The following is a 15,089-nucleotide window of genomic DNA, read 5'->3' on the forward strand; positions in this document are numbered from 1 at the left end:
ATAGGGTAATGCTTCTTTTGCATTTACTGCTACCGCTGTGAAGCCGCCTCTCTATCATGGGGAGGAGGCTACCATAGATGTGAGTATACACATTTGTAGCTCTGACGTATGCCTGATAAAGAAATACTGCTGTGTTTTGAGTCTCGCATATCTTGAGCTGCCTGCAACTCAACATACTCCTGTAAGTCTGCAATTTTTGCAACCGATTTTTTGCACGTACGTTGAAGTGCAAAACGCATCAAACACTTAATCAGTGTGCACTGCAAAACACCGTGGCTTTGTACTGGCATACCTTGGTGGCCATCCAGTGTTCATCAGGATGTCTGCCTGCACTCTTGTGAGATACCATCACAAAGTGCACCTAGTAGAGGCTGAAAATTTCAGTAGGTGCACAGTGCAAAAGTGTAAATGTCACACCAAAGTCCAACACTTTAGTTCCAACCGTGTTTCATTACTAAAACTTTTTGTCCTAAACCACTGTGCTGCTTAGCCTCTTAAATTAATCATGAGAATGCGGGGACATTGGGAATGTTTTGATTACATGTGTAAATTTAGTGTGTATGAAGCTTTTTAGTACATTGTGTGCCTAAAATGCTTTTCTCCACTGAAGTGCAACAAAGAGGTGCAGAATGGGTGCTGAAGACAGCCAGTTCTATATTGGTGCAATATTCAAGCACGTTTGCAGAGTAAGAGGCTATGTACCCCTCCACATGGCAAGGAAGACCAATAGAAATGCCCCATCTGCACTCCTTTAATATTATGATTTTTATTCTTATTAACATTGATATGTAAAGGACATGCATAATACAGGGACATACAAGGTAGACAATATAAATGCAGATGTGAAAATAATTTGGTTATAGTCCACAAACTGGCTGCTTTCACTATGTGTCAGCAATGAGATCACCTTAAACAAGAGGTACAACAGAGTTTGTATTTTTTGAGCTTAGAAGTGGCTTGACCAAGCTTCAACATAATAGTCCTTGGATTATTTGTCTTTTTAGGCATCATGGAGATTTTATGCCACCAACTTATCCCGCATGGACCTGCACTCTACGTGGCACTACTATGAACGCACCGTCACTGTGCCAATGTACAGGTAGCTGCTCAGAAGATGTCTCAAATCACAACTCTGATATAATTTCCCAAAGATTCATTTTCCTTCGCACATTCTTGTTATAGTGATGTATCATAAGTCCCTTTATCTGATTTGTTAAGAATTTTAAGTTTGTTTTTTATTTGAATTCCATGTTTATACATCCTTATGACTTCCTTGTTATTATTGCATTAATTTTATACTTTTTTTATTTGTTTGTTTTTTTTTTATTTGCCCTTTTTCTTTTCTTTTCATTTGACCTCCTCACCCTTCCCATTGTTCGTAGCGTTTACTTGTGTCATATCAACATATGAAGATGGCTCAGGCACCAATGGACCCTAGGTAACTTTTCAACAACTTATGGAGTATGTGTGTGGACTGTCTCGCAGGCAGTAATTAAAATGCAAGATTTAAGTTGCTTTCAGTCTAGTCATATTCCTGCTACATCTCCTAGAAGACTTGGGTAGCCCATGGTCTTCCAGCTGATCTAAAATATGTTCCAACAGGAACTTTCAGCCTCTGCAAGCTGGATTTTGTAGTTCCACATCTACAGAAAAGCCACTGTTTCCCTACCACTATTCTACTCTAACTTTGATTCCCCCACTCTTGTAAGTATGAGAACAACTAACTAGGTTTGCCTTGTTTCCTTGACAATGCCCCTGGAACATGGGTTAGATATTAGCAATTAGATGGACGGGGAGATTGCCAATGTGGTGTAGCTACAAATTAAATGAGTCGCTTGTAAGGAAGTGTGAAGGCTGCTTTTCCTACAACTGTGTCTGGTTTCAGTTATTCTCCAATTATGTGTACAACGCTGGGTACACCATCATCTACTGCGTGTGTGCATTTTGTGTTTTATTTCCTCTTCAAATGTTCATCAAAGTCATTATTTTAATATTAAAACAAACTACCCCGAAGTATCAGAGTGTCAGAGGTCGGATCTCTGTGTGGTGGGAGTGCCATGTTACTCGCTGCCTTTGATGCTTCCCTTATTGCCTACTGCAGGAGAATGTTGAAATTCAGTGCATCCTACAGGTAGGGGCTTGTCACTTGTTGAGAGAATTGATTGACAAGTCCCCTATTGTTTCATAAGCATTGAATTTGAAAAAATGTTCCTACTAATAGCAGTAGGACAATTTGTTGCTAGAGTGGTGGGTATGTATCTCTCGAGTGGCAGGGGTTTTAGGGCATTTTGTTTCCCTATTGTTTATGCATAGTAGTGTACCCTGTAATCTTTAGAATGTTTGGTTTATTAATTAGTAATGTAAGCGCTTTTAATTGATAGTGTACATTCTCGCATCCTGTAGAGGCATCACCTACATGTTGGAATTATCTGACACTTTATTGCAGTATCTTCTGTTTATTTTAGATTGATCACACGGTGTACCTTATCACGGTTTTTAGGCTGTCAACATTATAAATGTGTCTGGCATGTCTAATTCCCTCACAAACAGTGCACCCACAAAATTCCTGATCTTTTTTGCTTTTTTTCCCCTTCTTCTTCTCCCCCAATCCCCCCCCCCCTATTTTGCTGTTTGCCGAGCAGTTCTCAAACGTACGGTGCATCCAGGTATGGCACAAATATATGTGGAACCCCCCCCATTGTGCTGTTGTTATGCCATCGCAGCTGTGGTTTGTGTATACAAAGAGACTGTGAATATTTTGTGGTGACGCTGTGTATGCTTATGAATGTTATATATTAGTGGGGAATCACACACCATGCATGGTGACTGTGAATAAGGCACTGTTTGAGCCTAAATGTAGGAAAATGAATGACATATTACATTGAAATTGTCTCATACACACAGTGGGGACCGGCGGTTTTGAATTCTGATATAAAATTCATGAGAATGCAGTTTATCGTTGTTACTAGAAAGTAACTAGAAAACTGATAGGCTGCATACTTAGGAATATTGGTTTAGCCCACAAAATGGCCGCCTCAGTGATGTCATTAAGGCAGTCACTTTGTACATTGAACTAGTAATCATCAGAGTGCAGCCAATCGGTTCACAAGGAACTAGTCACATCACTTAGGCACAAACACGCTATACAATTACATTTTCCTCTTAAGGGGAGGGCTACCTCAGTACTGCTTGAATTTGGTGTTTATCCCTACGTTTTGCTTTTTATGTTGTGTCTACATTGGTCATGAGATATTTTGTGGTTGTACAGTAATTTACCTCATTTGTTGTTTGTGTTTGTGGCCTGCTGGTTCTAGTTTGTCCTTTGTCCTTTTCTGAATGATATATCTTTAGGATTAATATAAATAATAGTTTTGCCATATTAAGTAAACTGAGTTTATGTTTGAATTTTCTGCTTGGAAACAAAATGGCTTCTTGCAGTCGTGGTCTCTTAAGTTCAAGTCACAAGTCATTTTTTTCCCAAAACAAAATGAGAAATATAGGAAAAACAAGAAACTGCCTTTTATGCAGTCTAACATTATTACAAAAAAATGCATAAGTTGTATTGAATTGTTTTATTTATAAATAAATTGTAGTCATAGAAGAAAATATAAAATGACAAACATGATTGGCAAATGCCTAATTGAATCCACTATAAATCTCAAGAACGATTGTAATAACTTACCTTGTATCACCTTTTATTTTCACTTAAAGTCCCCAGCCATTCAAACCCATGTCCAGTTCATTGTGCAAAAGTATGATTTAATTGTAAGAGCAACGGTAAGCCACTGGGCCCTCCTGAATGAAAGTAGTGTACAAACCAAGATTGAATTAGTGACCGGAAGCAGAAACTTGATTTGTGTAGAAATGTGGAAGCAATACCAGTCTGATTTGGTTGTCTCTGTATCCTTTTCACAGGCTAATCCCACCGCTGAACCAGCTGGACCTTCTGCGGAACCTGAAAAGCAAATCGGGACTAACATTCAGGTCAGACGTGCCAGGGTGGGAGTTTGGGTATAGTAGTATCTGTGGGTTCATCATGCGTGCATAGTGCTAAAACATTATATAGTGCAGTGATGGCTAACCTGTGATGCTCCAGGTGTTATGAAACTACAAGTCCCAGCATGCTTTGCCAATATATGGCAGCTTATTGCTGGAAGGGTATGCTGGGACTTGTAGTTTCAAAACACCTGGCGTGTCACAGGTTAGCCAACACTGATATAGTGTGTGTGTGATAAGCAACAGTTCTCCGTATGGTAGATTATTTTTCAATTGACGAACCCCACATAATGAAAGATACATTGATATCAACAAAATACCTTTTATATTTTGACAAGTAAAATTATTTAAATGTTAAATATGAATAAATAATGAAAAAAATAAACATTTTACTTTAATTTTATTAGAGCATAATGTGTATAGTGTTGGTACATTTGGCTGTTATTCATATTAAGTGTATCCATGCCTTCGTAATGTTTCATCATCCTTTATTGATAAAGCAGTACAGATTGTGCAGCGCCATTCAGCAAAGGTGCATTAATTTAAAACAACATACATTGATGATACATAAATACAATAATAGTATATAAACCATATAATATCTAATACCACATTAGAATAAATCAAGCTCAAAAATGGACGTAGTTGATATAGTAATTAGCACAGTATACATACCATATGCAGCATACAATGTAACGGACATCCAGACAGGAGACGAAAGGTAGAGAGAACTCTGCCCGCAAGACTTTTGAGAAACAGTGACCCTGACTTTCTGATAGATAGGTGGGGAGACTTACTGTGTAATTAATGCTGATGGTGGAGTTCTCTAAATGCAAATTCTGTGACATTCTTTGGTCAAGGTAATGTACCCTCTTACTTGCAAATAGCAGAAAAGAAGTTGTTGCTGGGTTCTCTGAGATTTCTGCACCTCCGCTGTGGAGGACTGGATATCTAGGAACTCTCACACAGAAATCAGACGCTCGTTATGTCATGAGACGAGATCTATATGTTGCATAAAAAATGTATCCATAGATTTACTTAATCGTGATAAATTTGCGATGCAACAGAATAGAAATAATTCCTAATTTAAAGTATTCCTTCATCCTGCTGTTACCCAAGACCGCTTCCAAATACTAAATATTTATACTTGCTAATCATGTGCTCTGTTCACCAATATAACATGCCTATTCCGTATTCAGTTTAGCTGATGTCTTGCATTTTCCTGTCCTGGACATACTGTGGAATTCTCTGAATTATTTAACCAAAATGACCTCTCCATGAACAGGGGCAGAATCAGCTTTTGCAGTGCATGTATACATTTTGTTCAGCTTCTGAGGTGATCAGTATGCGGTTTCCATGGCTACGAGCAAGTGTGGTTACCATACCGACGCCTCCCTCTGTTTCTGTGACTCATGTCTTCCTCGCATCAGATGTATGTGAGGTGAACACTGAGGAGCGAGAATAGACGCTCTCTATCTCCCCAATGGACGAACAGAGCACGAAAATAATACCCCCAGCTCCCTTTTTATACCAACATGAGGAAAAAAGTGGATCTGTAGTCATATAGGATATATTGGGCAGGGAATTAAGATGTTCAGAGCAGACAAATTGTTTGGTTTTGATCTCCCAATATTCTATTACTGTTTGTTGATGAGCACCCTAGTTTAACCATTACATACAGTATATCTCCTTAAAATGTATGTATTTAATTTAGAAAATAATATATTGCAGATTGAATCAGCCATCTTATTATTGATTGAACCAATATGCCATTGATTTGTAAGTTATTACTTCACATGGATTAGTGAACTCACAAATTAATAGTCTAAATGTTGGTTCAACCCACAAAATAGCTGCTTCCACTCTGTAAGCAACAGGTACACTTTAAGCTATCAAAGAGACATAGAAGTAACTTGTACTATGTGTTTTGCTTAAAATAAAGGCACTGCATATAATGGGTACAGGATTTATTTTTTGAATGTCATTGATAAGGGTTGCACGTTACTTTATATAATATTATATGATTTTAAGGTTCATTGATAGTTATCTAATGCTTTCAGTCTGTTACTTTGTATACAATTGTCTATTAAGAGCTGAAAGAGCACCTGTAACCTACAGGGAACCATTTTATGTGCTGAACCCAATGTTCATGAGAAGACAGCCCATCAATTCAGTGGAAACCAGTGATGTCCCTGGTAACTGGGAGATTGGTGGACTGCCGTCACGAAAACATTGGTCCAGCCTCCATGTTTACAGGTGCCCTGTAGCTTGTTGGCTAAAAGTGCCAGATACAGGCAATAAGATAGTACTTCACCCTGTTGGGAAATCAAGTTGCTTCATCTAATTAAGTTATTCATGTTTTTATCAAAAGTCCAATATATTTAGGTGTTCTGTCTATGCCAGCTAAGAACAAGTGATAACACTGGTGCTTTGGGGGAATAACGCTGGTTACTGATTTAACAATTTAATATGAGGCAAGTGAGGTTAGTGGTTTGTGGGACAGGACATGAGGGAGAATGATAGTTGAATTTCCCTGCAACCTTTCATAGGCCACCATCTCACTTTATGAAATAGATGCATATTTTCTTGCGAAGCTTATAGAAGTAACAATGTCACCTTAATTGATGGGACGCTCTACAAACCTTCGGGACACTGAGGCACCTTTGTCAGACAAAGAGGGCTCTGTGTCCTGAAATCTTGCACTGAAATTTGTTTTTTGTTGTTGTCACTTACCTGTTAAAGGTCTCCATTTTGTATAGCAATGCTGTTTTTACCACACATTGGTATCCACTATCTCATATATTCTAGTGTTCACAGTAATTTGTTTTAGTTTTCTATACAGAGCAGGAGGATAGACTCTAATCTGATATGGAGTGAGATAAACTGTTAATGCTTCATCACTAATAATTTATATATGATAACATAATATATGGCATTACTTTTTCCCCAAACATCATGGTAATTGTTATATTACATTGTTTCATTACATTGGTTTCATCTAAATATTTTATTTCAGTTGTAATGTTTTAGTGGTATTAGCTGACAGAAAAGAGCATTGTTTTGTTGACCATTGTCACCTCATCCTGTCTTCATGTAACTTGCCTTGCTTGCTGTACGCCCGCCTGTAGCCCAGGGGAAAGATAGCTGTGAATTAACAGAGAATGCACCATTTCTTCATTGCTTTACAGCTAACATGATATTGCTTCTTGTTTTAAGGAAAGAGCAGCAGGCTGAGCCTCCACCCAGGTTGGTATCCTGAAGTGTCATATAACCATACATGTGTCTCCCATTCATGGTAACCTACACTGATCCCCACCCCATTGCTTCTATGGCTATGTGTGTGCCCTTTAATATCCCTCATAGCTTCTAGTGTATGCTTCATTCCACAATCTATGTACATCTAATTTTACTAACCGTACATTGCACCTGTCATTTACTTGCGATGGAGGCAGCCATTTTGTTCATCAGAATGCAGCTTATTAATTAACCAGTCATTTTACAAAATATTGCTTCACAGAGCTTACTAGCAAATGGATAGGGTGAACGATCATGTGTGTAGGAGACAAGTGAATCTTTGAAGTCCTATGTCCAGTCACTAATGCAGTCATCATGGCTACAAAGCTATAACCAGTTTATTAAATTTCCTGCTGGCATCCACAAAGTCATGTCATCCATGCATGAATACCGTTTTACTTACATATGGTTGATATCCCCTCTTCTCTTGTTACAAATTTATTGTCCATTGGCAGTATTAGTTGGTTGTCAGCTGTGGTAACAAAACAAAGATTGAGACGTTTGTCTTTGTTATGTTGTAATGTAAAAGGAAATGACACAGTACCACATCAGTCACTTGGTAGTGCTGCTCAGTGTTTCAAGGAGATAGATGAGGAGATAGATTGGATTATGACATGGAAGAATGAGCGTACTATATGTTATTTAACCTATCCAAATATATTTACTCAAAATTTATAATGTATTTTATTGGTTTCTACTTTTCGTTTTAAACTTTGATGTATATGAAGCAGTGATACATAACCTGGTGGGGGGATAGCAAATTTTAAACATTTTTGGGGGTTCAAAGTGAACTAAAAGTTTGTGGCCAAAAAACTGGACCTTTCAGATGATAGATGGCCACTACAGTACAGCAAGTAAAGCCATTATTTGATATAATTCTATATCAACAACTGTGTATTACTGAGCTGAATAATATACATGAACTGAGCGTAATATATCCACCATCAAGGCGAAGCCCAGTGTCACCGCACAGCCAGTTAAATTCCCTCGGAGTCTATTTAACAAAGGCAGAAAAGCCCTAAATTCATCAAAAGCAGTAAGAATCCACATCCAGGTAGTATTGCGAGGGAGTTGAGCATCACTCACCAAAATTTTATTCTTAAGTTGGGCAACAGAAGATTCTCTATTGCTGTGGAAACCATTTATTGCTGAACCTTGTTAAATAGACCCCAGAGATATATATGAGAAGGTAAGGATGGATAGAATGAGATAATGAATATAAAAACTATGAACTAGATAACATTTCAGTTGTTAATGACACATGATCGAATGAGTGCTGTGTGACTAAGCAATTGCATGATTCTGATGCCTGATTAGTGCACACACCACAACGCCTTAAGATGTCTTCTAGTAGCTTCTAGTATTTGATGTCAATTGTTAGTACTGGGTGGATATCCTATACTACTAAATATATCCAACATGATATTTGCCCTAGCCCAGACATCTTTAAGTATCTGAATAAGAGGACAGTGGTTATCTATTTTTGGGGCAGTGCAGACACCCACATGTGAGTGACAGGCTTGAGGTCTCCTAGTTAACAGACATATCCTGTGCAGATTAGTAGATTGATTGGTAGATTCACTCACCGTGATTTCACAACAAGAATATTGTGCTTTTCCATCTTTGCAGTTCTTCCTATGTCTGCTTTTTACCTACATGCGTCATCTATGAAAATGTACACTTTTGAGGGTAGTTGCCCATTAACAGCTGTAGTAGGTAGGTGTCTCTTAGTGATAGAAACTGACTGCATTCCAAGGCCTGTTATAGAGTCAGTAACTAGTAGAAGGTAAACCCTATGTTTATTTGCAAACTCACATGATAAAAATTGGCATTTCAGCTTCAGAAGAGCAGGCAGATTTAAAAATAAATAAGCGTTTCAGAAGTAAGGCAGCAGATGAGTATCGGTGTTAACAATTGGAGGTACGAACCTAAAAATATGAAAATTGGAAGATATCCCAATTAAGATATTTCACATTGTATACGGTCCCTTGTTAGTAAGCGGATGGCAAGTTATTTGTTATATGTACTTTTCCATTTTGATACCTACAATGTAGACATCACCTATTCATGGTAAGTAACCATATCGGTGTCCGAACCGATATTCAAGAGAATGTAGCTTATCAGTTCACAAGGACTCAGTTATGTCATTGGTTCCTATTGAATTGATAAGTTGTATGTTGGTGCAGCACACAAAATTGCTGCCACCACTTTATGTGCACAAACCTTATCCAATAGATTTAAAGGGAGGAGTTTGAAAAACATTCTGCTCGCAATTATTTAATAGTTATAGAATGATCTTGAATATTTTGCATCCATGTCTTACTTAATATTACAGGTATATTTCTTCTTTAAGGCACTAAAGAGAGTAGCTGATGCAATGAAGCCTCTGTAGCTGGTCAGTGTACTGGGTATAGGATCCTGTCCTCTACCCAATAGCAGCATTACTATTGTCACATAATTCCTTTCATTGTATGGAAGCAGCCTACCTTTTTCAATTTTAACAATACTGCCTCCTTGTGGCGTATTAGACAGATTTGTGCTCCATAAAAGTCCTCTCTTCAGAAGTGGCATGTTAAAGTGAAAAGGTCAAAGAGAGAAGGAAAAAAAGCAATATACATAAAATAAACTGTAAAATATAGCCTTAGATTTTGTGAATAGTGATGTAATCATTTACATTTGGAGCGTAATGTCACTCTTGTAAAATATAATTTGTGTTTGGCGAGTAGTGATGTCACTTGTGACACGTGAAAGTATTGTTCTGTGTTGGAATGTGTACTGTCTGTGAAGGGACATCTTATACAAGCAACTTTCTTTGTTTAAAATTTAAACTTGTATATTAAGGAATACTGTACTGCCTAATTTAAAGAATATTACAAGTCACCTTTAGTTTATTATCCTCTAGATATCCACCTCTTCTCCTTCATTGTATTGCTAATAATATTCAGGTTAGTTTATTAATCTCTAGATATCTTCAGTACATTGCTCTGCTTCAACCACCGCCTGGATGGTTTTGTATTGATTTATTAGGTAGACCGCTTTATTCTTAAAAAATAAAAAATAAAAAATGAAAATTAATTTTTCCAAGACAACACAAAACACCATGGGGTGCAGCATAGTATAATAAGGTAAAACAAGTTTAATATAGTATTAATCACATGTACATTATTAAGAAAAATACTGGCATATCACCAAATCATTACCTTAAGAGTTCAGGTTACCAGTGTTCATGGTTTAATGGATGATTAAGGGCATACACAGTGGCCTAGTGGTTAGCACTTCTGCCTCACAGCACTGGGGTCATGAGTTCGATTCCCGACCATGGCCTTATCTGTGTGGAGTTTGTATGTTCTCCCTGTGTTTGCGTGGGTTTCCTCCGGGTGCTCCGGTTTCCTCCCACACTCCAAAAACATACTAGTAGGTTAATTGGCTGCTATCAAAAATTGACCCTAGTCTCTGTCTATCCCCCTCTTTGTCTGTCTGTGTCTGTGTGAGTGTGTGTCTATATTAGGGAATTTAGACTGTAAGCTCCAATGGGGCAGGGACTGATGTGAGTGAGTTCTCTGTACAGCGCTGCGGAATTAGTGGCGCTATATAAATAAATGATGATGATGATGATGATGATGATGATTGTATTTCTTGGTTCTCTCTCACACAACGCTGCTGTGGACTTGTTGATCCTTGGACGAACCAACGCGTTTTGTCATAGAGTGAATTCATCAGTGGTGTGATAAAGTCACTCTATTACAAAACAAACAGGAAGCCGTTGGAAGAGCCACTCCATGTACAACATTCCCAGATGTACCTCTATGTAGAAAACGCTTTATGCCAGGTAGGGCATTCTGTCTGGGGGCACATAATGCACATTAGGTAGTATTGAAAAGAATTTAGTTGTTCCAAGGCAGAATGTCCACTCACTTTCACATAAAACACACTGGTGTATTTAAAACCTCAAATGATAAATTGTCTGGGTGACTATGTTAAATGCAGAAGCCTTCATCTCTCTTTATACACTACGCCAATTCCCAGTCAATCTGGCTCCTTCTCTGTTGCATAAATGACAGTCACGTCCGGGCTTGTAAATGGGAGAGAAGAGGGTTTTTGTAATGTAGTATTTTAGTTCACGGTTCAGCACTGTTTGTCATTTACATCTCCTTTCTGAATAGTAGCAGAATCCAGGTTGTGTGTCCCTTTATAGGAGCTCAGAAACATGTTGCCCTTCTCCACTAATTCTGCAATCATTCCAGGACAAATAATTATTTTCCTGTGCCTGTTTAAACAGATTTAAAGACTGAGTATGACCTTTTTATGTTCTCTATTTAAACTGAAAATTACCATATTTCTCAGCTCTTTTCCCCTGTGGATGCTCCTCGGCTATCCTGAGAAAAGTTAAGATGCCATCTGTTGTATACACAGTAAAGATCTCCTTTTTATGGCTTGAACCAATATTCAGAGGCAGCCTATCTATTCACTAGGAACTAGAGACTTTGCTGAAGTACTTCACAACGGAGACTATTTTACAGGTCTATCCAATATTAAGATCCATGTGTGCTTCAGTGATCCAGGTGTGCTTCAGTGATCCATGTGTGCTTCGGTGATCCATGTGTGCTTCAGTGATCCATGTGTGCTTCAGTGATCCATGTGTGCTTCAGTGATCCATGTGTGCTTCAGTGATCCATGTGTGCTTCAGTGATCTATGTGTTCTTCAGTCACTAACTAGTGAATTTATGGGCTACATTTAAACACTGGTTCAGTCATTAAATGGCCACCTTAACTGTGAGTAGGTAATGTGTAAACTTTCACTGTCAGCACAATCATACTCTTTGAATTGGTAAATTATTTGTGCCTAATGCACTTTATACCGCTGAGTACTGAGCTGGTGACTACTTTTTGGAAAAATTGGAGTGTTTTTTTTTTGCTTTTTTCTTTCAATCTTCTTCCATTCCAAGTCATGTCCATGAGACTAATTTTTCACTCTCCCGATTTCCAGTAAAGGGTCAAATATCTGCAGCTGCTGCACAGGGGAAAATAGGTACAGTGAGAAACTGTCACAAGGCCCCTCTCCCAGCTGCATGTCCTGCCCTCCTTAACCGTCTTTCTAACCCCCCCCCAGAACCCCTCTGCTCAGTAGAGTTTCCAGAAATCAAGGGGCCATTCTGTATCTAAATGTCTGCTGAAACAGATTTGCATTTTGTACAGAAAAATAGTATTTAATTAAAGTCTCCCATGGTCTGGAACATTATGTTTGGGTATCATACTCCAGAAACAAGAAACTTATGTGAGTTTCGGCAACTCTACTTGGCTGACCAGCTCATGAAACTAACAAGGCCCCACCGTACCCTACAATGTAACCACCTTTGCTGCTATCGCAACCTGCACTGTATGCATTTAATTATGTGTGTTCATATTAACATAAGTACCAGCTCTTGTTAGTAGTCCACCAGATTACATAGATATATTTAAAAGTGTGGAGGATTTGTTTGTCCTCACATTTTTCAACCCTAACTTCTGTTTTTGACTATTTGTCTCATTAAAATTCTGCAAAATATTCCTTTTTTCAAGGGTTTGTTTTTGTTGTTTTTTTTTTTATTTTATTTTTTTTGCTTTTGGTAGCTCTTCCTTTTCACCAGTAAACAAAACAAAGTCAATGTCATAAAAATATTACACCTATAAATAATGGTGTGAAACTGCCATTTGCCCAATTATTACATTTAAAAGACTAGTCTTTCCCATTACGTTTAATGGAGCTATTTAACATCATACTCGCCAACTTTTCCTGGCAAGTGTGGGAGGGACTGGTGATGTTCACAGCAGGGGTGGGGCTTAACTACGCAAATTGCATCATTAAGCCCTGCCTGCTCTTCTGGAGGGCTCCCCGAAGTTTGGGAGCCTCCCATGTGAGAGTAGGCAAGGATGCTTAACACTGCATTTTGCACTAAGCTTCATTTTCATTGAAGATATTTTCCTTGTTTTCATTTACTTGAAAAATCACACTGAATGGGAGCTTTAGAAATATGAACTTTAATATTAAAATAAACACTTGCATTGCCTCAGATCTGAGTTTCTATAATGTACAAACAATTCTGACATGATATAGGAGGTGACTTTAATTTATAAAGTGCATCATTGGCTAACTGGAGGCCTGCGGGGACAGATTAGGCTTTTTTGTGGGCCCCCCCCCACCTTGCCTTAGAACTTCAAATTATAGAGCAGTGATCTAGGGCAGGGTTTCCCAAACCCAGTCCTCAGGGCTCCCTAACAGTACATGTTTTCCATATCTTCTTGCTGGAGCACAGGTGTAATCATTACTGGCTGACACATTGTAACAGATCCACAGGTGGTCCTAATTATGTCACATGTGATCCGGAAAACCTGCACTGTTGGGGAATCCTGAGGACTGGGTTTGGGAAACCCTGATAGGGTGTTGTTCTCTCACAGTGCTACAACATATTATACTGTGAAACATTTTAGGGAATATATTCTATAGAATTGCAGGGATGGAAATGTCTCCTAAAATGCTGTAATACTGACATGTCTTCCATCTCTCCTGCCTCTTCTTATACTAATGAACAAAAAGGGTGTTGCTGCTTTGTTAATCTATTCATGTTGTGTTAAACTAAATAGTAACATTTGAGGATCTTTTCAAATCTACTGTGGCATACTTTTTATTTTTATACTAGTAGAATGCTTGCTCACTCTGTCCTCGTCCCCCCCTCTCTCTGACGGACTTTGAACGCTTCTTGCTCTATTTTTGATTATCAGGTGTTTGAAATGGACACGTGCAGCCTACTATTGACCTATTTGCATGTTCTAATGTCTAGAAAATAGTTTCTCTTCTTGCTCCCAGCATTTCCATCTCACTAATGCCCATTATTGCTTTTTTTGTTGTTTGTTATGTCTGCCTGCCTTCCACATGTATTTTTGAATGCATTAAAATGCTCATTCTTTACCCACTTACATAATGGTCTGTAGTCACAACATCAAAGCCGCTCACTGACCGTGATCGTCTGTCTCTCCGCCTAATATTATTGATCTAAGCTATTGCTGTGAAAAAACCCTTGCATCAGATTCCCTTCACCTTACAGAACAAGTCATTAAAAGTAAAGGGGATCTCCACCTTCAAAGAATTCTATTGTCCAAGCAGAACTGTTTATTTTCATGGGCCTTTAGATATTGCAACAGATCTGCTATGTAGATCCAATTATTTCAATGCATGGAGCTAAGCTTAGAAACTTATATTCAAAGGGGTAAAAATAAACAGTGGGCAATATAATTTTCTAAAGGTGATGTTCACATATAAAACTACACTACCACCAATGTGCTCCTCCCCCTAGCTGGAGCCCTGGGTGCTTTTCTGTGAAGCCTCTTGTTCTCACACAACTGTCCGAAAACTGGAGGGGAGGTGTGAGCAGGACGAAGGTCACAAGCTGCAATCACATTCCCCCTCTGTTGCTATTTTAAAGTGGTGAATGGAATTGATTTTCTGGTTCTGTATTGCAGAACCCTGAGAGAAGCGGCTGTATGGATCAGCCCCCCAGTTTCTGACTTGGGGTATTAGCAGTACAGTAGGTGGTAGTGTATAATTATAACATGAATATTCATTAATCAGCATGCATATTACATTGTATCAATATTGTATAGATTGTCTATACATTAGAATGACATGATGAAATAGGAAAATAGGGTATCATAATAATTAATAAACATAATTGCTACTAATAATCACGCACAATATTTGTTTGACATACTATGCCATACCACCAGAAATGTACAAAAGTATTTGGTCACACATGTTAATTATT

General features: G+C 38.3%; 1 protein-coding gene across 4 annotated transcripts in view; it reads left to right on the forward strand.

Annotated features, from left to right (window-relative positions):
• KCNQ2 (potassium voltage-gated channel subfamily Q member 2) overlaps nucleotides 1–15,089 on the forward strand; it is an 80,813-nt gene that overhangs the window by 48,342 nt on the left and 17,382 nt on the right. For 2 of the 4 annotated variants that reach the window (XM_075176690.1, XM_075176692.1), the window contains exons 8-11: nucleotides 1,005–1,099; nucleotides 2,643–2,666; nucleotides 3,916–3,984; nucleotides 7,213–7,242. In XM_075176690.1, the coding sequence (XP_075032791.1) occupies nucleotides 1,005–1,099; nucleotides 2,643–2,666; nucleotides 3,916–3,984; nucleotides 7,213–7,242 (218 nt within the window). The remainder of the gene's footprint in view (nucleotides 1–1,004; nucleotides 1,100–2,642; nucleotides 2,667–3,915; nucleotides 3,985–7,212; nucleotides 7,243–15,089) is intronic. The other 2 variants (XM_075176691.1, XM_075176693.1) reach the window with 1 other exon arrangement.

The sequence above is a fragment of the Mixophyes fleayi genome, chromosome 6, assembly GCF_038048845.1.
Source record: "Mixophyes fleayi isolate aMixFle1 chromosome 6, aMixFle1.hap1, whole genome shotgun sequence".
NCBI lineage: Eukaryota > Metazoa > Chordata > Amphibia > Anura > Limnodynastidae > Mixophyes > Mixophyes fleayi.